Here is a 27748-nt window from a genome sequence, read left to right on the forward strand (position 1 = left end):
CTTCAAATTGTTGAACCTTACTGTCCAAAACAGGATTTTTCAACCTTTGCTGCATGTTATTTCGAATTTATGGACTGAGGCGCAGCCGGAAAATGCTAATTACGCTTTGAACATGCAAGGGCGAGGCTGGTTGAAACTTGGCGGTCCACTTTTGGAATGATATATGAAATATAAACTTTAAATATTTTTAAGTAATTAATTTAAATTACTTATAAAATTAATGATTTCAATGACAAAATATTTACTCAACTTTCAATTTACTTTCGGAAAATAATAAATTAGTCACCATTAATCATTTACGTGCTAGATGGAGAGGGTGGTGGTAGGGGAGAGAGAGAGAAGGATGGAAAATGGTAATTCTATTATATCTGTAATGAAAAATGGCTAATAGTGATTTATTTGTTATTTTTTAAAAGTTTAATGTTTTATTATTGAGATAAAAGTTAAGTGACTGTTAGTGTATTTTATCAAAAAATTAAATATAATAATAAATGTGATTTAAATAATTTAATATAATTAATAATATTTAAATAATTTAATATATTAATATATAAAATATAAATTAATCTAATTTTTATATACCTTTTACATAGTTAATATAAATAAAGACATTTTGATAATTTTTACTCCTAAAAGTACAAGTTAAAAGCCCATAAATTTCAACTTTTATATTTTGGATGAGAAAACACCATTTTACCATATTTTAACCATAATAGTTAAGTGTTCTTTATTGTTTTTAAGTGGAAAAACATTTTTAATGTCGACTCCAACATTTAACTCTCATTTTCATTTTAAAAATATAATATACTTTATCAATATACGCATCATTTATTACACTAAAAATATCTATTTAATATCTATTTTTTTCACTTTATTTATCAAACAGGTTGAAATCTAACTTAACAAAAATAAAACAGAGTGGACGGCAAAAGTGCGTGGCATTTACATGGAAATTTAAAAATAAAAGTTAAAATTTAATTCTCAAGAATCTATGATAACGTTTAAATAAAAATAATTAGATAGAATTTGATTCATCATACTAGAGTTGAGATAAAGGCACAACTCATATTTGAACCCACCCCATCAGAGTAACAATAAACGGGGACTTGGAATCGTTTGTTGGCTACATTCTTATCTCTTTGGAGTTCAACACATCTTGGGCTCTTCTTCACATCATTTTTTATGTACCCAAAAACAAAAGCAAATTACAAACCACTAAATCAGGAAAGTTTCTAAATAAATAAATTTTTTAAAACAATTTAAAATTTGTCAAAACTCTTTCAAAAAGGATATTCAATTCAAGAAATAATTGTATGAAATAGAAATATTATTCATTTTCAGTAGTTTAATGCCGCATCAGTAATTTTATCCTGAATTTTATGATGAAAATTTTAAAATTCAAGATATAAATACTAATATGACATTAAACTGTTGAAAAAGAAATACAAATGACATGATATCACTATTTTATATAATCATTTTCCCTATGCACTTCTTAGCATCAAAATCTTTATAACTTGAAATGAATTATTGCAAAAAAAAAAAACCACGAATTTTAGAGGCACATATTTTTATTTTTTATGATCTGTCTGTTAAAAATTCCACAATTTATCAATTTAACTTACAAGATTCTTATTAAAGACAACATAAAGTAAAATATGTTAAGCAAATGATGCTCTCTCTTTTTCTTTTATCTCCTTATTATTGTTATGTTATTCAATTTTATTCAGTTTTTAATATTTATATTCATAACTTATTAAAAAACATGTATAGAAAAGGACATATTTGAATAATTACATAAAAATATAAATTTTTAACATTTTTTATACAATACTTAGAACTATTCATAATTCCTCCGAATTATTAAATAAGAGGATAACTTTTTAATATATAATTTTTGATGCAATACCTAGAACTACAGATAGTCCATCTCCAACCCTTAAATTGGAGTATAATGCGTTTCATCGCACTTGAACTCACTTCCTCTTATACTAACAACAATATCAATACCAATCAAACTAATACTCAATTGACATAATTTATATAAAAAATAAAACAAAATAAACATGCTTGCATTGAATAAATACTCAAATTACATTAAACAATTACTAATTCATATGCGTCCATTAAAAATTTTGGATTTCTATCACTCTCCGAAGACTAATATATCGGTTATTAATTTGACACTACTTTTTTTTTATATAATAATTTGATAGTTAGTTTAAGTGGAAAAGAAGTTAGATTATCATTTCCAAATGACAAACAAGTTACATCAAATAATTTATGAACCAATAACAACAACATATGCTTTTCTTTTCAACCAAATACCAATGATAATAATAATAACCCATTGAGGGGCAATTATTCATCATAAACAAGGGGCAATTAGCTGCTATGCCTATATATCATCCAATCTTTCATCCACTAAAAAGGATAAATTTTAATAGTTTAATTTAAATAATTGGGAGTAAAATCTATGATTAAGGGTTGATTAATGAAGCATACCTACCAATGGTGAAGCGATATATAATCCATCATGCCATTACTAACTAACAAACAAAGAAGAGAAACTTGAAGTGAAAATATTCCCCATTAGAGTTAAGAAGTGCCATGCTTGCTGTTTGTCCCTTAACTTGATTAGACTGTACTTAAATTGCTTGTGGAGGTGGTTTGGATTAGATTATGTAGGGCAACAGCTTATCTTTCACAATTATTGTGCCATAAATTCTTCTTTATATATTAATGGGAATATGATTAGTTTTAAGCCAATCTTATATGGTTGTATTAAAATTAACCAATTAACTTCAAGCCCCCAACCATTTTGTGGCTCACCTCAACTAAATTTCATGGAGTCCCCCACCATCAATATCCCACCTACATAACTCACTCAATTTATTAACCCTTTTGTAATTTAACATATTTATCTACTTGGCCATCCTTAAACCATTCATTAAAAAAAATTAAAGTTGTTTCTGGCGAATCAGTTTTATATTAAGTTTATATATATATATATATATATATATGATATTAATACATTTTATGTCTGTCCAAACTTGAATTATTTGAAATATTAACATTAAAATTTTTTCAAACTCGTCCATATTTATAAATAAGTAACCCAAGCTTATTTTAAGTAAGTCTATATTGTTTTTTAGAAAAATATACAAACAACTTAACATAATTTAATATTTATGTTAATTATATTTTTAATTTTATGTGACATAAATTATATAATGTATAAAGATAAAAAAAAGTACAATATATTACAAAAAAAATCGGGTTGGGTCAAGACAAATTTAGACCTTAAATACTGGAGATCAAATCTTTCTCATATTTTATAAAAGCTTAATTTTTCCCAAAACTTTTCAATATTTTAAGTAAGATTTTAAGCTTGGGGGGTAGTCTAAATCTTGAATACGTCTACCTCGACTATTATTTATGTAGCTTTGCAAAGATTTGATAAGATCCAATTGCAGTATTAATCATATTCATAAGGGAGTTCAGAATTTCATTCAAGATGTTTTAGGTGCTGATAATCAGGGACGACGCCAAGTAATGGGCAGAGGCTTCAACTCCCAAAATGATGAAATATTAGCTTAGCCCCTCCAAAAATTATAAATTTGTAAGTTGATATAAAGGTAAAATTGCATTTTAACCTTAAAAAAATTATATTTTATCCCTCCAGAATTGATTAAGTATTCGTTTAGTCCCTCCAGAAATTACAAAGTTGTAAGTTAATATAGTGGTGAAATTATATTTTGATCCCTCTCAAAATTTATAATTTAACTCCAGAATCTTAAGAGAAAAATTCTAGCTTTGTCGCTGGTGATAACTCAGTGAATTTATTATTAACCTTCTACTAAGTAAAAAAAAAAAATCTAGTTGTGGAAGTAGTGATATAGGTAAAGAAAACATGCAATATGGAAGGGACGAAGTGTAAATAAAGGCAAGTTGAGAGGTGAAAATTGTGTGAATATTGAGATACGGTATGGCCCAATTGTTAGGTTTTTGATAATTGAAAGTGGTAATAGAAAAATATGAACTTTTTAAAGAGATGGAATAATTGTCTGTACTGAAGACGTGGAAGTTCCAAGAAGCTCTGATATCTTGTATTATTAATTTCTGATGGTGGAAGCAGACAAATAAATAAACTTACATTACAAACTTGGGAAAGAAAACATGAAACATGCAGTGTTGCACGAGTGAATGACAGAAGAAGTTAGCTTGATGGGGCTAAGCCCTCTTAACAAAACAATTATAGAATGGCCTCAAAAGTTCTGCAATGTTTTTTCTTTTTATAGGTGGTCCATGTGCCCTTCATTAGGGCTATACATATATCAGAATGTTCTCTTGAAAAATGATAAGGTGGAGAGAAAGTGCTCCATTAAAACAAGACAATACCTGTTAAATCACTTCATTAAGTAAAAATGGGTGTTTTAACGTTTTTAAATACATAATTAATCGATTAATTAAAAATTGAGTAACAGGTTGTAAGTAAGTCGAAGGAAGGTTAATTTACTGCCTAGCTACTTGACTAATAATAATACGAAATCTGGAATCAGAGCCTCAGCATCTTGCCTGTATGACCCACTCGCATGTGCTCTCATGTTGATGAATTGTTCTCCCAAACGAGTGTTGTGTGTATGTATATATATGTATATATCCTCCCTTAATACATTCTTCAGATGATGATTAGTAGATTTTATTAGTGTTTAATTATCAAAATCAATATGTGTTTAATTAACTGTTGATTTATATATTATAGGTTAAGAAACAATTTATAAATGAATGCATGGGTGGCATCAGATTTGGTCTTTCCCTTGTAACAGAACCCACATGTTCATTTTACACGACTGCTTTGAAACCAGTTTGACAATCTGTTTATGCTTGGTTTGTTTAATGTATCTTTGTGCAGATCCTATCACAATCATGAGATTTCCATTTCCTAATTTATTTAATTAAGCCATTTATACTATATCAGAGTTTGATGCGTAGTGTTGAATGAACAAAAACAGAGCAGGAACTCTGACCCTTTACAAAATAGACAAATTAAATAATAGTGAGAACTGAGAAAGCTATGGGAGAGAGGCAAGCAGGTCAGGTATCAGACATAGTTGGGCCAAGTTGAAGGCGACATAGCAACCAGCTAACCTATGGCTCACGTACTTTAACTTAGCTCCTTGTGGGTGTTAATTTTCTAAAGCCACTTCAATCAGCGCGAGAAATGAAAAGTAAAAAAGAAAAAGAAAAGCATAAATGTGAAAAATCAAAGGAGAGTCTTTGGAGGGCCCTCAGATAACGCTTCATATGTACACTGTACATGGTTTCATTGAGTGCAGGATCTGGCCTACCATTTCCTCATCACTAAAGGCTTGCATGAGAAAAAGAGTTCATATTTAAAGCATAGGAAAGCATATGGAGAGGATTCATCTCTTTTCTTAAAAATAATATTTTTATATGAAAAAAAATAAATAAATTCACTTTCATTTAAAATTATACAATTCATTAATATTGCATTATTGTTTAAATATAAATCTTATTGATATAAGAAATAACAACAGTCCAAAGCCAAACATGATCTCTAGTAGGTCTAGGCATGCATTTATTCAATTTGCCACATGGGTAGGAAAATAGATGAACTGTAATCGCTTTTGCTATGGACTCATGATTCTTTAATTCTCATTTTAATCCTCCATTTATTTTTAATTTTTTAATCATCAAATCTGTATTTCTTTTATTATATCACTCCAAAATATGAAAAAATTAACTTTATTACACATGAATTATTTTGTAAAAATACCTCTCAACATTTAATTAATTTTTTAAAATTTTAAAAATATTATAAAATTTATTTTTAAAATTATTAAATTTTAAAAAAATAATTAAGTACTGGGCATGTCATGTCAACAAAATTAATAGATATTTCTATTTTAAAAAACTTGACAAAAAATGTAAATTTAATAGTTAAAAGAAGTCAAAAAATAAACCAAGGGCTAAAATGATTTTTTCTTATAAAATTAGAGGGTAAAAAAAACATTATGCCTAAATCTTTTTCTTTATATTATTATTATTATTATTATTATTATTATTAAAAAAGGAAAGAAAAAGAAAGAAAAAAGGAAATCTGAATTCATAAAGAATCATATAAGCTCTTAGTCCTATACCACCATGTTATATGTCAATCACTCAAAATTCTTGCTTTACCAACAACAACTACGTCCTCTATCTGTCATGGAAAGAGATCATATCAATATTGAGAATGATGCTCATCATAACATGCTAATTAGCTCTTCTTCCGTTACTTCCACCACCGCCACTTCTTCTCCTTCCTCCATGATATACTCGTTTTCGGATTCTGATCATCAAAACGAGAGAAGTTGTTCAAAAAATATTGATAATGAGAAGAAGAAAAGGCAAAGGAGTAGTGATATTGGTGAAGGCAAGAAGCATCCGACATACCGTGGAGTACGCATGAGAAGCTGGGGCAAATGGGTATCTGAAATCAGAGAACCAAAGAAGAAATCAAGAATATGGCTTGGAACATACCACACAGCTGAAATGGCTGCTCGAGCCCATGATGTAGCTGCACTCGCCATCAAAGGCCGCTCCGCTTACCTCAATTTCCCTCAACTCGCTAAACTACTTCCCCGCCCTGCCAGTACCTCCCCCAAGGACGTCCAAGCAGCCGCTTCCCTAGCGGCCGCCTCAACATTTCTCGACACAAGGCGGTGCAACATCGAAGCTGAAGCTGAAGCTAGCAAAGAAGATGAAGTTCCTCCCTCAAATTTGTCGCAAGCTTCAAGTTCACCCTCCATCGATGACGATGATACCTTGTTCGATCTGCCTGATCTCATGATCGATGTCACGGATCGAAGCGACGGATTTGGGTCTTACTCTTCAACATGGCAAATATGTGCAGTCGATGCTGGGTTCCGGATTGAGGAGCCATTCTCCTGGGACTACTACTAGAAAATCAAACAACATATTTCATGATAATATATATGGATTTTTTTTTATGGTCAATAGCTCTATAACTTCCAAAATTCTTCGTCTGTTTACATAATAATCCACTGCATTCCCTTTGCAGAAGGAAACCAGTCAAGAAAAAAAAACTCGCTTTTCGATCGTGAATTTAGTTTCTTTTCTATTTTGGTTCAAGAAAAAAAAAAAAGGAAGTAGCAACAATATCGTCCCAGGTTTTCTACAGTTGATATGAGAGATAAAAAGGTTAAACCTCTACTGTAACTATAAGCACAGACGATATATATATATAAACAGTTAATGAATGGCGAGTTTCTTCTTTAATTGGTGACTGTAATTCTCTGCCAACTTTTGTCTTTGTATATTTGTTTAGCAAAATGAGAAATTATTGTCATGAAATTCAGTGCTAATATTAACTTTAAATCTAGTAACCTCAATTAATGCGACATTTAGACTCTAAAAGTAAGTTAACCCTTCCCATACGCCAGTCTGTAGTTGGAAAAGACCCCCAAAACCAAACCCATCATAGGGTGAATGATTTGGAGAGAACACAGTGATTAAAAAAGAATGAAGGGCGATGGAGGGAGTGGATAGTCGTGCTTTTGCCCAACAATAAACCCTTTTCTTTTCGGTGGCATCATTTGGCAGAAGGAAAGCCATGGGGATTCCCAAGATGTGTGGACGTACATGTAGGAGAACCCAGACAAGCTGACAGCATTATCTAACTAAAGTTATTTCCCAATGCCCAAAGGCAAGCCTAGTGCATTAATTATAAATTGGTTAAAAAACACTATTTGTTAGTGACAAATGACATCACCCTATTATCTCAGACAGTATGTGTATTTCTCATCATATAAGTTACACCCAACATTGCCCACCAGACAAAATGTATGGTAAGTGGTAACCCAAAGTCATGTATACGAAGAGAATATAAAACTTAAAGGAACTAAAATCACAAGTATACTCCTATACACTTTCATTGCATGAAGTGAAGGAAAATACAATAATAAGAAGCTAATCATATTTGGCTATAATTTTAGTAATTTTTACATGCTTTTGTTGGAACTTTATGGTTTTGGGAATTAATTTTAGTAACTTCAATGAATGGTATTCACATGTTATGTTATTTACATGCAAAGCACGTTTAATATAAAAGTAGGTGCTACTATTTTTAATACACATTGCCTATAAGGGAGATGCATGGGACCATATATAGCTAACATAGGTTGAAGATATATAGTATATATGAACAATTAAGACAAAAAATAATTGTCAGTCTAAGGTCAATCTTGCACATATGGATCATCTTATTGCTAAAGAAAAGCCACTAAATTACAAAGATAAAAGCAAAAACAGTTAATTAAAATGGGTTTGGAGAGCAATTTATAATTTGACACCATGGTGGATCATGACTTTATTAACTGTAAACCTACTTCTTTAGTAACAGTACGACAGATACCTTGTACGAGGAAAGAACAAATATTTCTTCTCTCTTAGATCTTTAAAGTTATCACTAAGAAATTGCTTTATTCTGCAAGCACTATTGCATGGTTAATCTTTTTTTTTTTTTAATGTCTTTCATCAAAAACTTTTTGGTTGTAAGTATGACTGCTGTTGTTGTTTTCTTGGCCATCCATATTTTTAATACATATAACCATATGATTGTGACACTAAGCTGAATGTATTATTTTATATTAGATTATATTATGTTGGGTGAAAGAAATAAATAATTCTATATCAAAAATATATTTATAAAAGATTTATATAATATTTATGAATAAATTTTTGATTGAGTTGATGTCGAGTCTACTTGTAACACCAAGATTAATAAAATATTGTATACTTAGAGTAAATTTTTTTTGGTGAAAACAAAACTTTAAATAATATATATGATTAATTTTTAAGAAAGTAAAATATAGAATTAGTTGTTTTAAAGAAGGTAATATTTTCTTTTTAATAAAGATGTAAATATATATAATAATTTAAATATGATTATAACATGAATACACAAATTATTAAATTTATTTTATTGAAAAATAAACTTGACAACATTCAAGGAACATAATTATTTATAGAGGTGCAAGAGAAAACAAAAATACAGGATCCCTGTGTTGTTTGTTTTAAACATCTCCAGTTTTCCAACATATTTTCTGAATTAATTGAAACATCGGACTGCAATGCATTAGCTAAACGACATATGTTTTTATGTGGGGCGATGAAGTTGGATCAAGTTTGATGTCACGACCTCCGAAATCAGACCACCTCCAATTCCATGAAGACATTAATGATTGTAATTATATGATTAAGGTCGTCTAATTACGAACTATAAAGGGGAAGAAAAAGGAAAAGAGAATCCAACCTGATTTTTCTTGCAAGTTGGTTCATCGGTTTGGTTTATTATTATTTTATCCCTAAAATCACGAGATGTATAATCTTGATTACTTTTGAACTAGTGTTCCCTTTACTGATATGAGACAGAAGCTTAATCTATCGTATATTTAAGGATTAAAATGCTGACAAGCACGAGGATTGTTTGGACTCCATAATGGAAACTCACATGCATTCTCAATCAACCCATTCCTATCATATTTAACAATTTTTCTTCATTAATATAATATTTGGGTCTTTGGTTTCAAATCTTGGTGTTAGCAATAATATGCTCATGTATGATATTTTGCCCAAAAATTGGTAATCCCAACCTTCATGTGCCCCACCAGCAAATCTTTAGATTATATATCTGTATTTTGAAGATTACTATTACTCCATAAATTCAAATGTGAACTCCTATTTTTTTTGAAGTGGCAAAATTTATGGAACTACCCACTACTCACACGCAGTAGTTTTTACTCATCAGGGCATTCACAAGCATAAGATAAATTTGAGAAATTTGTATCATATGAACTCACATACGATAAATTTAGTATCCAAGTCCTCGCATTTGTAACTTCTTTCACAAACTACAATCTTCTTTGTATAAGTTGAGGAATTGATATAATAAATGCAAAAATTATAGATATCTTTTATTTCTTTTTCAAAGAAAGAGCATCCTTAAGAAACAAAACTGATACTCCCTAGTCTTTGTTGGTATTTTTAACCTTTGAGAGAGATGAGAGAGAGAGCATGTGCATGAACTGAAAAGACAGAGACCTATGTTTCCCTTGCATCCAAATTGAAAGGAAACAAACAAACCATTATTATTATTTAACAAAAAACAAAAGGAAAAGAAAAGCTGTATATCTCCACTGGCTGCAAGCAAAGACATGACGACAGGTCAGCCCTTCTTTTTTTTCTTTTGCAGAAAGCAAAGAAAGAAAAAATGTAAAGAATCCTATGTTTTTCAGGGCATTATTGCATGCTGCCTACAGATAGCAAACAATTAAAGCTTGCAATGGTACTTCAACACCAATGAACCAACATACACGTCAAGTCATAGAGGGGTTCACATTGCCGCTTGATTTAGCTGCGTCCATTGGACAACTGACTGGTGGATGATTTGAGTCTGTCTACAAATTTCGTGCTTCTTCCTCTCTTAAGTCTCTTTGCCAAAAAGCTTTGGATAATATTTCTACTTGCACTAACTCATTGACCTACATCTCTCCAAAACATTAACCAGGTTTGGTTCAACTTTCCAAGGCAGGATTCCTCTAAAACCCCTCGCAAAGGGATTAAACCCCAGTAAACCAAAGGAGAATTAAGACCCAATTAACCACCTCTCTGCATTCTTTTATGCAACCTCTAAAACATGGCATGAGAATTGAAATATCCCCGGCTGGCGCACTGCAATCAGGGATGTACCCCTTGAAATTTTCTAAGTTTTTGAATTTTATATATAAATTATTAGGTATTTTAAATTTGGTATCCATATTGTATAACATTCGCTCTTTTGGCCATATTGTATTTCATATAATTTGTCTTTTAAGCCATAAGGTTATATTTTATATTAACAAAATATTTATCGATTTTTAATTATTTAACTTTAATAATAATCAAATATTAACGTGTGATGGGCCTTTAAAAATTAAATTTAGAGGCCCATTATAGATTTTAAAGCCAAATTTCAAAATTAATTGATTTGACTCATACCCGAACATATTAGGTTAGCGACTTTCTCAGTTTTTTATTTGTATTTTTTGCTAAGGAATTATATTTCCTCTGGTAAGCTGTTCACACTGTCGTGAGAAAAAGAAATGAATTTAACATAGAGACTAAGAACACAAAGTAAAAAAATTAAGCATCATAATTGAGCATTACTATCGATTTGATATATTCATTGCTAACATAAATGAATTCTCAATTTAATGTTGAGGTAGTGGAGTTACTTATTTTTAGCTTCGCCTTGGATTCAAGTGATAATTGTAAAGCTTTTCAGGTGGAAGATATTTAAAAGCTTATGAATGATTTTATCTGAACAATTTTATAAAGTAAGAGAAGCTTCATATGAAGATTCAATTGGAGCATTTTCAACTTGATGCTCATTAAAGCACGAAATTGTAGAGATATTCTACAGTTGCTGAGTTGTGTCAAGTGTAAACTAAGACCAAATATTTATTTTCTTCTTAATAAAATTATTCGTCTTGTGCTAACTCTTCTTGTGTCTACTGCAACAACTGAACGAGCATTTTCAACCATGAAAATTATGAAAACAAGGTTTCGCAACAGAATGGAGAATATTCTTTCAACTTACTTGATGACATACATTAAAAAAGAGAACTTCAGAATTTTCAATAGATTCTATCGTTGATGATTTCGATCTTATGAAAAAATAAATTATGCAATTTAAGATGTCTAGTATTAAGAAATAAAACTAAGACTAAGTTTTTTTTTTAAATTTAATTTACCTTTTTAAATTATAATAATATTTATGAAATTTTTAGTATAACATTAGTTATTCCTTTTTACATATTAAAAAATATTTAATTTTATATAGTATGATTTTTTTTTAATTTTTTTAAAATTATATCATTCATGTTTTTTAAAAAATATTAAAACGATTTGTTTGATAAGAAAAAAAATCCAAAAAAAAAAAACCTCCAGATTTAGACATTTCGCCATTTCGCGATTTCGCCCCCTTTTTAAAGTAAAATCCTAGGAGGGCAATCAGCACTCAATCAAAGAGCCTGTATAGGAGCCATGCCTAGTTGCCCATATTTGAAAACCGTGTAAATGGATTTGCTAGCCATGAGAATCCCGATTAAGTGATAAGGTTACGAATGTGAGGAAATGAAAGATTTGACAGATAAGGTGCGCAGATATGGTTGTTTTATTGCTTAAACCTATCCCCCTTGGAGGCAACCTACATTTGATTGTTGTTAAAGCGCCTATGACTATTTTATGGACCCAAAACTATGCTGTCAGCATCACGTATGATAACTGTTTTAAACAATCAACTTCAAATTTGACTAACCTTGACAACTTAAAAAGATTCCAGTAGCTCCCCAAACAGTTAAAAATCGAGGCAAACACCATAAATACAATAATAAATTTAAGTCAAATCAACAATCTGGGACCAAACAAGCACAACCCCATAGGATTTGCATTGACCTCTAGTTCCTGTCAACATTCTTTTCTAACATCTTTCTAATACAACATACATGGGAACCTGTTTGAGCGTCCATGCATGCGTCAGGTGTTATGGCATGCACTCAAGATGCTGCTGACCACTGACCGAATCTCATGGATGAGCAGTTGTGATGAGCGCTCCAAAATCAGATATAAACAGGTTTAACATCATTAGCACCAAAGCTTGCAGCACACACTGGACACTTGCGGTGACGACTTCCAATAATCTTTTGTACACAAGGATTGCAGAAGAGATGGTAGCATTTTGTAATAACAATCTGGAAAAAAGGCAAACAATCTCTAAGCAAATACAGAGAATGGATGGAGAAATATTGACAAACCAAGAGAATTGTTTGAAACAGAATTGAACAAACCATAGCTATAAAAACTATGTTAAAAAGAGTATTTCTCTGAGAAGAGAAAACCAATATAACCAGTTCAAAAAGTCAAAAACCATTCTTGAAGTTGCAGCAGTCAAATTGCACAAATTGCACGGAAGCACCCTAACCTATTATCGTGCAAAAGAGAACAAAAAGCTCAAGCTAACAACAAAAAAGGGCCTAGTTGAACAATTGGCACCTTGGAATACTAAATCCGGATTGCACATCTTACCTCTTTTGGTCTATCAAGACAGATACTGCATTTCAGTATTTCCTTGTACTCTCTAAGTTCTTGTTGAAGCCTTTGTACAGTTGATGATCGTTCAATCTCAGCTTGAAGTCGCAACACCTTCCTTCTCAGCACTTCCAGTTCTTCCTCATTTCTTTTCTTGCTAAACCTAACAGTTGAAAGAAATGTAGAATGAGTGACATGAACTCAGCCAATGCACTTAGAACAAAGTGAAACATAGAAACTACCAATATATTCATTTACCTTTGCCTCTCTAATTCTATCTGCAACTCCACCAATGCCACTCGACTTCTCTCAATCTTAGATTGTGAGTCCTCTAGTGACTCCCTTGCCTGATGAGATGATCTTCTAATATCTGACAATCGTTTTTGTGTATTTTCCAATGAAACCGAGTTTTGAAATCTTTCTTCTGCCAGTTTCTGAACCTGGTCTGAGCAAAACCTCAGCTGCAAAAGGAATTGCACAAGACTCAAAATTTGTATTACTTGCATAAGATTATTCCTACAAAATAAGTCATGCATACCTGATCCTCAATTCTTGCAGCTTTCGTCTCATAAAAATCAAGGGATGAACTGGCTTGCTGAATATCCTTCTCCATGGTATGTTTTTCAAAGAGTAGAGCATCTTGCAGCTGCTTTGACCTGACACCTTCTAGAAAAAGCTGAAAGAGAACCATATAAGTAACAAGATCAAATTCCATAGAAAAAATACAACTGTAGAGAAGACAATGGATGCTCTACAAGTATAAGTCCTCCACATGCTCTACAATGGAACCGCATTAACAGAACTTCCAAATTCCAAATTATGCACTCTCCTCTAATCATTAGTTTTCCACGGTTGGGTTGCAAGCAAATGTGTTTATTCCATGTCAAGACATTTTCCCAATCTTTATGCAAGTATTCATGAATATGGAAAGCATAAAGTTAATCAAAAGCAATCATTCCTAGTGAGTATAAAAACAATCATAAAAATAAATAGTTTTTTAACAAATTGTCAAGAGATCCAATAAATAGAGAAGGTAGAACAATACTGAACCATTTCAATCAGATCTAAAGAATATCATAAACCATATAAGTGATACCTTGATGTTATAGTCATCCCTCTCTGTGACTTGCTGCAATAGCTGCTGGTTTTGTGTTTGCATGTCATCATATGACTGTCCAATTGACTGGGGAGAAAACAAAATATCAGGCTCAAAAAAAATCTACAAAACGCAAAGCCAAGCCTAGAAAAGAAGAAACTGACCTCTATTTCAGATAAGTAAGCCTCATTTTCCTCATTTTTGGATTTCAAAACATCAGAAAGCCTAGCCTTACCCCTGAAATAGCAATATACTTGACATTTTTCACACACTTTTCTTAACCCATGGTATATTACTTCCAGTACATTTGTTCTTAGCTAAAGGGAATTTCTTCAGAAGATAAATCTAATACCTCCTGGAAGCCTCCAGTTTCTGTCGCAACTCAGCAATTTCAGCTTCTGCAGCAGCCAACCTTTGCTGGGATACCGCTTCAGCTTCATTAGCTGTCTTAACACGTAATTCCAGATTTTGCTCATCAAGACAAGATTTCAGACTTTGAACATGAGCCCATGCCTTGTATTCTGAATCTCTAGCTTCCAAAACATCTCTGCAATCAAGAAAAAGAATTATAACCATCTGGAACTGCACATCAAGAATAGAACCATATCAAGAGTTGCAAGATATCAGTACTATTGCTTTGGGTTGAACAAATAAACAAGAATAACACATCCAACAACTGTTTGAAAATCAATTGTATAAACTCAAACTCTCAATGTTGAAGACGTAGAAGTCAAAGCCTAACCTCCAAAATTCAAACATACCAAAATCTATACATGCGTCATAAGACCTAGTCTTAAGTCCATGAAAAAATAAAGCCCACATAACACAAATAAAAGACTAACAAAATAGATCAAGCAACAAGTCATTAATACATGAAATGCTACTTCCAAACATACTAAAACCTATATATAAGCATCATAAGCCCCAGTTTTAAGTCCACGGGGAAAAAAGCCCACCTAACCAAATAAAGACTAACAAAATAAATCAAACAAAGAAGTCCACTGATACATGAAATCTTACTTCCTAATTTACTTCTAGAATAAACATGCTTACAACATGGAAGGAAGTTCATCATCCACAACATAACCAGAGGTAGCATATCATAACCAATCTAATATAAGATATTCAACATTCTCCACAATTAGCATGTGACAACTTCCATAAAAGATAAAAAAGTAAAACACATAAGAGAAATATGCTTATTCTAACTACAGGGAGCACTCAAGGGGAGAAATTTTGTGATTTCTTTTTTTCAGAACATTGCTCTGTCATTCATAAAATTCTTGGAAAGAAAGTCGGGCTGTAATGCAAATTACACATGAATTTACCTTAGAATAAATTTACTGTAGAAGATAATAAAAGAAAGCATCATGCACAAATAATCAAACCTTGAATCAGTAAATTCATGTCTGTACATATCAAATATCAACTTCAACTCCACATCACTGTCCTTCAATTCCTGGACCTGTAGTGAAGAAAAAAAAAATATAAATACATAAAGACAAATAGATTTTACTTCTCTGAGAAAAAAGATGGGCATAAAGGTTGATACGAGTAGATTTTACAGGTAATAAAAGGCACATTTCCTTTAATTTGAACAAGCATCAATTCCCCATCACAGCTTTCTTCAACATAGATTTAATCAGAATCACGCAGAAATATTAAACAACCATACCATGGCTTGCAACTTGTTTGTTTCAGCAACTTGCTCAACAGATCTGACAGACAAATTCTCACACTCTTTCACCTGTTCACAATAATTGTTTAAAATTTTTACAAATCTACATAGAGAAAAGAAAAAAGGACCTTTAAACCTTAAAGCAAAACCAGGAATAACCAAACAACTTATAAAATTACTAACCTTCCTATCAAGAGTAGTGGAAAGAGATTGCACGTCAGCCCGGAGAGAATGAATATCGACAGCAGCCTCTTTGTATTTACCTAATTGACTCTGCATCAAACTCATATCCTCGGGAAATGAAGAAAGCAAGCTTTTAAATTCTGCAATTATTTCCTTCCTTCCTGGAGTGTAAATGTATTTTAAGCAGATTGTCAGCAAAATAATAGAAGATTAAAATCAGCAGATGGTTCAGATTCAGAGAAAACATAATTTATCTTCCTACCTGGTTCTCTAGATGCCTCTTCCAGCTTAGCTTCAATTCTCTTTCTTTCATCAATTTGTCGCTGTATTTCTGCCCCCATATGAGAAGCTCTAGAATCAGAAATTGCCAATGATCTCTGAAATACATCAGCTATATCATTTTTTATACTCAACTCCTTTTCTTTCCAAGCCAGATTATCTTTCTCAACCTAAAAGTTTTAGAAGGGAAGTTATAGTCAGCATCGGAATTGGACATCCTCAATAAAAATGACAGACAAAAGGCATAAATGAAACTACCGACCAGTAACAACCTGTAGTTTCTCATATAAATCCTGATACCGCGAAACTTCTGATTTTGACCTTTCTAGTTGATCTATCACCAGAAGATATACTTGGGAAGAAGAAATGCACTTTATACTCTTCAAAGTGTTCTGTCAACCGAAAATACTTATTTGATTTTATATGACTGACTTAAAAGAAGTGCAAGCTCAGAAATGAAGAGAAAATAATCAGCAACGCATACCTGCAAATTTGATAACTGCTGTAATATTTCTATTCTTTCCTCATGAAGGCTTTTTAGTTCTGTTAGTCGAGTGGATGCTTGCTCCTGTCAAACTCAAATTAATCATCCAGATGAACTTTCAGTTCAAGCAATTCACAAGACAACTAAAAGGAAATCAGGAATTACCAACAGCTTTTTGAGGGCTGACTCCATTTCTTGCAGATCTCTATGCTTATCTTTGAACTTATCACCAGCAACAGGCTTACCCCAGATGTTTAAGACAGGAAAAAATGCACCTTTCGTTGCATCTCTTTCTGCTTTAAGAGTTGCCAATTTGCAATTACTTACCTGCAGTTCTGCAACTGCAATTTCTAATTCACCTGCAAAACACACATAGCAAAATACGAGAGTCAAACTTGTAGCTGCTTCAATGACATTTGGTTTCTATAATTGACTAGCATTTGAAAACAATATAAGGGTATCGCCCATTGATTGGATCATCCACAGCTTTTGAGTGAAATAACAGATTTTATAAGGTGCAAGTGTTGTGGAGATGGCATAAATTTAAATAATCACATTGAAGGCATGCATACTGACTTTCTTCCATGTTACCACATAAATGCAAGATTTAGTATGTCATACATATTTAGAACATATCTATGCAAGATATATTTGCTTAGGTGGAAATTGATAATGTCACATCCAGACAAACGGTTGATGTCACAACTGCATAACAAACGGACAAATTCAGACCACATATAGAAAGTTACCTTTCAGACGTTTAAGTTCAGCTTTATTCTTAGCATCAATATCCCTATGGCTCTGCAACTCTCTTACCAAAGATCTGTGGTTCAAATGAATATCACCTATCGCTAACCTCAAATTCTTAACTTCTGATTCTAGGTCACAAAATGCCTTCTGCCTGCATGATCCTAGCATAAAGAGATGTTAACACAGTTAACAGAATAACAAAATCCAGAAAAGATTTTATCCCAAAAAAAAAAAAGTCTGTATAGTTCACAATTTACATTTTCCACTAAACACATACCATAGCTGGGTAATAACTCCAGAAAAGATTTTATCCAAAAAGAGAAAAGACTATCAATTTACATTTTCCAACTGAACACATACCATAGATAGGAAGATCTTTTTTAGCTACAGCATATAATCCATCCTTCAGACACCATAGGTCATTAATTGCAACTACTATATTGTGTAATATGTTCCCACTCTTTTCAGATGCAGTCTGTTCTCTATCTTCTTTCATCTGCACTGGGCAAATATTGGAAGAGGAACTCTCAGTTGCACCTGTCTCCATAAGTCTGCTAAGAAAAGCATCCTCAGCAGGAAATAGAGCCCCATCTACATTTGTAATACAAAAGCCTTCTCAGGAAGTTGATATACAGAACAATAAACCAAAGATTGACAACAGAAGAATTATAAAGCTCCTATAAATCAGAAGTGCAAAATTTAACTCGAATTTATAAATTATAAGTTATAACATGAAGAAAGCATAGTCCTTGGAAATATCTTCAGAGTTCATTACAAAGGACTACAACACTAATGAAAGAAAGCAAAGCATGGAAGAAAATCCTCACCCTCTGTATTAGGTGCACATTCACCATTTTGCCTGCCAGCTTCTTGTGTGTGGATGGCACGAGATTCCAAGCCAGTGATCAGCTATCGTAAAAGTAGAATATAAATTTCCCATCAAGCAATTTACTATATAAAGCAAAAACCTAAAAGATATAAATACGATTATCATCTTTTCTAGTAAGCAGAATGCACAAAATTTTTAACAGTTTGTACAGGATCTTACCGCTTCCCAAGATTTGTTCACCACTTGCAATGTAGAATCATATGGCTTTTGTTTGCTTTTCAGTTGAATGAATTTGTTCTCAAAAGCAGAATACTCAACCTTCTGAGCTTCTAACTTTTGCTGCAGCTTTTGATTCTGAAATTGCAAAACTTGAGTATCAAGCTGCATCAGACCAATAAAAGGAGGTGGCATTAGAAGAAAGTCAAATATACAAACAAGCTATAAAAGAAACCATTCTAACATGAGGATATTTCACCCAAAAAAGTTTTAATGAAGTTGGACCTCCAAATCTCCATGGACAAATCAACCTACCCAAACCCCAAGCGAACACGCTGAAAAAATAATAATACCCCGTATTCATAGCTGAGCACAGCAGAGGATCCAAGAACAATAAATGTTCAACCAAAAGCATACAGTAAAAGGAAAAGTGGCATTTGCAGAAAATAAACCAGCATCAAATCTATGATCACTAAAATAATAGAAAAATCCTCAAATTTCAAAAGAAAATTTAAACTAAATTGCTGATGACAATATTTATAAACATTAGGTCAAAGCCACATATAGACATGCATCCAATTGATGCTAAAGTAGCAATGCGAAATTTGATACATAAGAAAAAACCGTCAGAATTAAGTAATTTTGACTTTTAAAATTGTAATTCAATAGAACACTAAGTATTAGGACAAGCAGATATCAATAATTGCTTCAAATCAGAAATTTTTAACAAAATAAGAAGCAAACACCATACCTTTTTCTCCTCAGAAGTTGGTGAGAATGGTTGCTTCTTTGAGTCAACAGCAGTGGGAGATATGGAGGCAAAGTGACGCCGTTTTCGGTCAGCCTCACCAGTGCTCCCCATTGAAACCCACCCTCACACTCAAAACCCCTAGAAACCCACCCAAGACAACCTTTATCTACTTCAAGGCCAAACGGTGTATCCACCTCAAAGAAACTTTAATCTTAACCTGATTGAATAAAAAACTAATGTTTCAATAACAGAACCATAGCCAATTAATCCGTTCCAAAACCCTAATTCATCACAATTCGAAAGCCCTAACCGATCAGTTTTTCATTCATTGTTTCTTATTGTTGCTCACCAAAAACTAATTTTATCAAAATTATAATCGAAAACAAAAAGGGTCGTCACTTTCTGATGACAAGAAGAAGAGTTAGGCGCAGCAGTTCCTCTCGCCCTTGACTTTTTATCTATCTAAGAACGCATTCTAAAGAGAGAGCTTGAGTAGGAAATTGAAAAATAATTAAAACAATAATAAAATGAATAGAACAGTTGGGTGTCTGGGGGTATATTGAAATAAGGAATTTTGAAATTCTGAGAATGTTAAAGGGTACTTTTGAGAATTGAAAGACCGACTCTTTTTAAAAAAAGTTAAATTGAGAATTAGTCCCTGTAATTTACAAAAATTTATAGATTTAATCTTTTTACTTTAATTTGGTCATTTTTAGTTTCTGTTCAAATTTTAAAATTTTCGTCCTTACCAAACGATTATTGTCAATTTTGTTAAGTACAGCTACTTTCAAAATTTGATATGAAAAATATATTATTGTATTCGAAATACGATATTAGCTTGTTATTTCTAAGTATTACTCACTAAAATTCTTATTAATGGATTGATGGTTGTTATTTATGTCAAGACTGGAATTTCAAATTTCGACAAGTATAAGGACTTAAAATGATCCAACGGGAGAATATGGCCTAAATCTACAATCGTAAGCATAGTACATGATTAGTAATTGAACTTAACCAAATGGATTTAACTACTCTTGTTTGGGTCATGACTAGAATTTCAAATTTTGAAAAGTATAGACACTAAATTTGACTAATTGGAAAAGTATATGGATTAAAATTGATCAAATTAAAGTATAAAGACTAAAATTATAATTTCCGCAAAGTACAGGAACCTATAAATATAATGCATGATTAAGACAATTAGAGAGAGAGAGAGAGAGAACCTATACTGCATGAATTAACCCTAAATTTGATATTATAACATATGTACAGGAATACCAAATGTAAATATAAAATACACAAGAAGAAAATCATACGAATTTATATAAGGGTAAAAATTTAAAATTGATACAAATCATGATATGATAAGAAAAAAAGTAAGATATATAATAATACGAAATATAAATCTTACAAATAATTATTGAGCCATTACAATGAAATCAGAATGTCTTAACTTGTTGCTGCTCTTTTTCTATTTTCTTTGGTCTTACGTTACATGCATCCTATTCTTTGATCATTGTCATGCATTTGAATCTGCCTAACTTTCAGCTATATACAATATCAAATATTAGACTTCAATACTGAAGTAGTATGGCCAGACAGTTTTAAAAAACCTGTACCAACCAGTTAACCTATTACAACCAAGTGTCGCAACAAGGTGAGCTGCTTGATTTCATTCATCTTTCATGGAGAGTTCATGTCTTTTTTTCTGCCCAACTTCCACAAGCAATGTCAAAAGAGTTTCACACACTTGGGCTGCACCTGCTTCAGAAGGGTCATCCCTCAAGGATGAATAAACCATCCAGGCATGATCTAATTTCCGTTTTGGGCGCACCACAATAGATCCTGGGACTTCTGCATCACAGCGTGCCACAAGCCCATCACTCTGTTCCTTATACCTGACCAGCAGCAATTGGGCACATGCAGCCATGGCAGCTCCGAGGGGCATGACCACGGGTAGTCTTGCAGGCTGGCCATCAGAGAGGGGAGCCATCATAGGTAGCTCCGCATGAGCAACGCGAGATAATGTTGCCAGTACGGCAGGACTGATGCTAGCTTCAGTATGGAAAGAGACAACCGGAAGCTCCTTTGGCAAATGGTGTTTCTGCAAAAATTCTTTCCTCCTCTTGTAAGTCAAGTCTTCCATAGCTTGCATGTCCCCCTTTACAGTTGGAATGTTTCATATGAAGATTGTCAGAAAAATAATTTGCAATGAGCTACAAAATTAAAAGATCATGCAACTAGACTTCCACCAGAAAGTAGACTCATTTCAGACAAAAATCCTTCCATTGAAAAAGAGGTAACGATCACCAAACCATCCAATGAATGTGCTGAGTTCCTCCCATGGTAACTCAGAAGTTACAGCAAATTAATTGCATATGATCCTGCTGTCAATTATTTATGGACACTCGAGAGCAAAGAAACTGTATAAAAGACTACTTGCATACCTTAAGCACTTTACAAATTAGAATCTCCATAAGCTTCCGTAGATTTACATAATCACCAAGCTGGCCTTCTCTCAAGATATCTGAAGCTATAGGACTTCCACCGTACGGACTCTGTGCTAATACTAACCCAGCAACCTTACCTTTCAAGTCAGACCAATACATAGATAGAGCAGCCGCTGCATCTACTCCCCCTTTGCTATGTCCAAGAAGCAAAACACGTTTTCCAGAACCCCAATAAATTTCCTCGATGTAATCTTTTATCTCTTTGGCATTTTTCTCAACTGAAGCCTGATTAGTGATTGTAATGTTCAGCGTAGACTAAAAAAAAAACCGAACTGTGTAACAGAAGAGTAATTAAATATACCTCACTATGAATCTTGGCAATATGACAAGTCAGACCCATCTTTGAGAAACTTGTTTTTGTACTGACAAAATAAAGAGGTCCATGGTTGCTGAAAAGACCTGCCAAATATGACAATTGCTGGAAGTAAGCAATTAAGCAACATAGAAACACTGAATCAGAACTTCTAAAAAGAAATTAAAACAATATAATACCAAGATCCCGCAGCACATCTATGATCTTTGTCATGACAACTAATGCATCAAACATCACCATTCAAAAGATAATGTTAAAGGTTAAATTTTGAATTTCAACTCAAGAGTCAACTTCAGCCTTTGTTCCATTTTAGTATATTTTAGCTCCAAGTTTGCGTAACTGATTTTTAGTCAGCTCAAATCTAAGGTAGAATTTTAATCGCTTGCTATAACTATATAAAGGCAAGCAATGATCAATGAACCTACATTCTTGATTTCACCTCTGAAAGACATGATGTGTTCAGAGCTGAAATGAAAATAGAGCATGCATATCCTAGGCCTGGAAGTCAAGCTTCACTAAGGATTTTGTACCGCTGTTTCTGACAAGGTTTCTTGTTCCCTAAAATGTTCAAGAAACAATATTTTGGTGTTTTAACCAGTTTATACAAACCTTTAGTTAAAAATTGGTATTTTCCAAAAAAAGAGTGCTGTAAGAAATAGTGCCTATATTCTAATATCTACTTGAGCATATCAGATTCAATCCCCCTCCAATTTCACCATTTTTTTTCTTTCTCTCAAAATGCCCAGAATGCGAATACGTTGTTTTAAGGAGGAAAATTTACAAAGGTACCTGGAACCAATAAATACACCATCGAGCTTGGCAGTTTATGGAGACCATGCCTGAAAAAGGAGAGACAACTAATCAAGAATTGCAAAACCATGCTAGGAAATAGTACTCACATAAAAATATGCTAAGCAGCCATTTTACCTAATATTTTCAAGAATTTCTGTAAACCTCCCAGTTCCATCTTCAACTGATGGCATCTCTGGAGCCCGTTTCAGCCATCCAATATCATTTGCAGACCCACGAACAGTACTCCTTGCTCTTTCAATAAGCCTGAGCATTTTTATATGTGTATGTATAAAGACTGGAAAAATTCATTACTCCTTATAATACCCAAACAGAAATTACTTCTGGCACTAAATAAGAAGAAAGAAAGGGGAGGAAGATTATTCAAAATATTGCAAGAAATTTAAATTACAAATAAGTATGCTCAAATGATAAGCAACCAGTCATGAATGAATTAATCCAAACCCTCCTTTCCCCACCTTTGCGCAGAAAATTGTAGTGCACGGAAGGATCATTAAAATTGACAAACTGAGGAACTTCACCACTTAAAAATTGTAAACATTTTGACCTTTTAGTATCCCGTGTAATGACTACTATTTTTTAAAATCATAAGTATAGGATAATATCTTAAAATCACGATCTATTTTCACAAATTTCGTTATAAAAGAAATCCATGATTAAGCATATAGGAATAAATACCCTTGAAAAATGGAAATCCCATTTGCCTCGTATGATTTGATTGTGCAATTGCACCATTAATTTCAGATGGATCTCCAGTGGAGGTCCTTACTACAGGATTGTTGGCTGAGGCAGTAGTTACATGACAAGAGGATGCAGACAATGTTGAGCTACTTCCACTTGAAAATGGATGATCATTAATCACAGAATCCTCAGTTCGCCCTGAAGAAGATGTTGATATTTCTTGCACACGTACAATGGAATCCCTTGAATCTCTAAAAGCAAGTTTCTCTGCAACATTGCCAAAAGAATTGCAATGAAGTCGTCCATAATTCATGGGTTAACACAATGAGCACAAGGAACATAGACCAAAATGAAATGAAGAACACAATAAGCTAGTTCAGCACAGAAATGATATAAGCAACTCTTAGAGGCTTCCAGGAAAGAAAATAAAAAAAAAAAGAGAGAAATAAAAAAGGAACTTCTGTAGATAAATATTGAATTAAAAAAATGGAAGAAACCAAGATGAAAAGAGAGACCTTACCAGAATAACCAGAAAAATAACCAGCCAAGTAGTTAGTTGTTTGTGCAAGATAAGAAGCAGCTTCATTTAAAGCTGGTAAAGAGGTGAATAATTGAGGAATAACCCCATCATTTCCAAGACCATCATTTTCAGCCTGAAAATAGGGTTGTTGTTTTTGTCGTTCAAGACAAGTAAGATCAGGTCTTAATGTTATTAACAAAGATCTATAACGCCAATGTACCGATGAAAAAACAGAACTATAACACCAAGATATGAAATAAGTTATAGAATCTGGAATTTTGTTGCAAAAGATATCAAAAGAACTGCACAAAAAACAATAGATGAAGAAAAATAAGAAAAAGTTATAATATGTTTTTAATTTAAACAAGATGCCAGATCAAGCTAAACACATTGGCAAATTAACCTCTTTAAAACCAGGGAACTTCTTGAAACCTAAGTATTATACAGATACATACAGCACATTCCCAAAAAGAAATAATCCGTAGACTCTGGAAGCTGAAATCTATGTCGCTCGGGCTTTCATTTTCTTAAAAGTACTTGTTTAAGTGTCCATCACATAGTTAGATATCCGTATCGAATATGGTCCTCCAAATATATATATATAAACATAGGAAAAATTGAGCATATCCTGAGTTCAGATAAAATAGGCTTAAATACTTACCACCGACCCTGTCCTTGTTTCTCCATTTCTGCACCTTTCAGCTGTCCTCATTAGAATCAAGCTCTAAAAAACCAATTGGGAGGGGGGGGGGGAATAACACGTTAGCTCCTTTAAAAAAAGACTGGAGAAGAGCAATCCAAGCTTATTTAATCTAAGCTTGGGGCAGAGGATTCCAATGATAGAAAATATACTTCCAAATTAATTTCACTGATTTTCAAAACATAGATCGTTCTCGTTGAAATATTGGTTGGACAACGTGTTCAAATTAAATGATTAAAAAACAAAATGTAGAAGAGAAATTGAAGAGGAAATCAATAATCATCAGATTATAATAAATATATGTTTTAGAATTCCATTCTAGAAACACTTACCCAAATCCTTACTGAAATATCAATTATCAACGAAATTTTTACAGCAATAGGAATTTAGAATTTTTATTATATTAATGACTATTGTAGATTCGATTATTTTCAACTCGTTTGAATTGATAAAATTTCTTAACGACAAGGAATAGGAGAGCAAAAGCAAACCGAAATACCGAATGGCGAATGCGAAAGAGAAGAAGCTAGATGATGTCGTTTCATCTCGCTTTAGTGATACAAGGCCGTGGAGGGAACGAATCTCAAGGAAAACTTTTATTTCGTTGCGCCCATATCTATCTTCGTCGCCTAAAAAGCACGATTTGTATTTCGAGTTAATTTATATTTCCATCTTTTATTAAAATAGGTAAGTTAATTTTTATATATTTTAAAATGTATAAATAAGTTTTTCGTTAAATTTTATTTATTAAATGATCAGGTGGCATAATTTGCACACTTCAAATATATAAAAATTAATTAATTTATTTGTTCAGTAAAATGGTCGAAATGAAATTCACTATAGTGCTTTCTTGATAATTTTACTGTCACATTATATCAAAATTTAAAAAACAATTATGGACCATACTTTTTTGGGTTTTTTTTAGAGAGAAAATTTTATGCCTTCTAAAAAATACATATATTTATCATTGAGTAAATTGTTGAAGTACATTTGCCTAGTTATTCTTTTTTTTTGTTATATATCTTCGCATCTTAAATGGTTAAAATTAAGATAAAATTACTTTCAATTTGAATCAATTCAAATAATTCTATATTTTGTTCTAATCTAAAAATAGTTGTAGTTTTTGCTAAGATGTGGGAACAAAAAACACTTTTTTTATTGGAAAAGAAGATAATTCACAAAATTAGCTAGCAATTACAAAGAAAAAGTCTTTATATCTTTGAGTAAAAGTGTTTGCATCGAGCCAAGCGATGTGTCAAATACTAGCAATCCCACAGGTTCCTCTTCACTCTCCAACGCCATATGATCTACAACCATGTTAGCCATACGAGGTGTATGGTGCACTCCCACTTCTTATTGGCTCTTTAGTAAGTCTTGATTCTACGCACCAGATTTATATCACTCATGTTACTTTGAAATCTTCGCGCATCACGGTTTGCGCCCAGCAAAACCTTATGGTGATATACAGAAACACCATTTCCCAAATCCTAACTTCATTTAACTCGTTAATAATTTCCCCTTCGTACTCCACCATCACAAACATGCAATACATGAAATTTCTAAACATATTATCACATAACATAATAACGTGGAGTACGCCAAACTTATGTGTTTTACCGCAATCATTCATGCATACTACTCAATTGCCTACTCAATTTTATACATACATAGCATTCTCAACAACATATTCATGCCAGACATACAACATCCCAAAATTGAAGTATAAAAACTCACCTGATGCTTTTTGCTTCTTTAGCTTAACTCAAATGCTAGAGCTTCCATTCTCCTAGTAGCTAAGCATTTTGACCAAAATCATGAGTTAAATTTAGTATTTTCAGAAACATGCATAACCCCAAAAAGGTTTTTGAAAATCTTTAACTTTATTTTCTTAATATTACGTATACTAAAGGACTTGGAGCCTTACCAGCTTACTGGATTCTCTACTTTTTTACTCAAACCTCATGATCATCACTCCATGCAGAGCTTCTCCTACTATCTCTCCTTCAAAGCAACAAAAGACAAAGATGAAGAAGAGAACGAAATGAAACAGAAGTGAGAAAATTCTCCCTAGGAAGTCATTTCCCAGCTATTTATAGCCATTCACGCTCGATTATCAACCCTATAGAAACCATCTATTGATAATCATTTTGTCTCCTACTAAGGAACCAATTGGTTTTAATCTAACTGAACCAGTATTAGATTTCAACCATGTCCAAATCAGTTGCTAACTTTTTCTTAATTTTTCAATAAAGGCCACCAACTTACGGCTTCTTTAAATCTAACCCTTACTTAGTCCTAATTTCTGGACTTAAAGAAAATCGAGTATGACACTTGGCCTTGAGATGTGATGAGACAAGTAGGTCACAGACCACTTTTTAGCTTCTCCTCTCGTCTTTAACCTACGTGTTAAGCTAAATAGCATAGTAAGTATTGTAAGAATTTAACCGTAAGCCTAAATGTATATTTGAAACATGAAGCCTAAATGTATATTTTGAAACGTGGTATTAACAAAAATTATATACATATCGAATGTCAATTTATTATATAAATACTTGTAATATTAATCAAGCTTGTTCAAAGTACACTTATTGATTTGTATTTCATTCACAAGGCCCAAAGTAGACTAATAAAGGTTAAGATATACATAACATAACAGAACATCGGAAGCGAATAACAGAACACGCAAGTGATAATAAACACGCAAAGCGGGTAAAGAACACCGCCGAAGCGATAACAAAGTGCGTAATATTCTTAGCAGTCACTAATCATAGTCCAATGTCACTGGCTAATATA

The 27748-nt window shown here is 32.5% G+C and overlaps 2 protein-coding genes and 1 pseudogene across 2 annotated transcripts; 1 reads left to right on the plus strand and 2 right to left on the minus strand.

The window, feature by feature from the left end:
* Positions 1–6123: 6123 nt before the first annotated feature.
* On the plus strand, positions 6124–7286 carry LOC107911879 (ethylene-responsive transcription factor ERF038). The gene has a single exon (XM_016839848.2). It carries the CDS (start codon positions 6169–6171, stop codon positions 6967–6969), a length of 801 nt encoding a protein of 266 aa, XP_016695337.2. The 5' UTR covers positions 6124–6168; the 3' UTR covers positions 6970–7286.
* A 5145-nt stretch (positions 7287–12431) lies between these two features.
* On the minus strand, positions 12432–19965 carry LOC107910880 (E3 ubiquitin-protein ligase BRE1-like 1). The gene is made up of 19 exons (XM_041080878.1): positions 19422–19965; positions 18674–18835; positions 18453–18534; positions 17986–18216; positions 17625–17786; positions 17041–17234; positions 16876–16959; positions 16664–16783; positions 16375–16561; positions 16113–16273; positions 15927–15998; positions 15640–15716; positions 14604–14798; positions 14416–14488; positions 14252–14338; positions 13694–13831; positions 13414–13616; positions 13153–13318; positions 12432–12818 (listed from the first exon to the last, which is right to left on the minus strand). The coding sequence occupies exons 1-19, from the start codon at positions 19530–19532 to the stop codon at positions 12687–12689; spliced, it is 2637 nt and encodes an 878-aa protein (XP_040936812.1). The 5' UTR covers positions 19533–19965; the 3' UTR covers positions 12432–12686.
* An 818-nt stretch (positions 19966–20783) lies between these two features.
* On the minus strand, positions 20784–25601 carry LOC121209707 (uncharacterized; annotated as a pseudogene).
* Positions 25602–27748: the final 2147 nt, after the last annotated feature.

Source organism: Gossypium hirsutum, chromosome A11, assembly GCF_007990345.1.
Source record: "Gossypium hirsutum isolate 1008001.06 chromosome A11, Gossypium_hirsutum_v2.1, whole genome shotgun sequence".
NCBI lineage: Eukaryota > Viridiplantae > Streptophyta > Magnoliopsida > Malvales > Malvaceae > Gossypium > Gossypium hirsutum.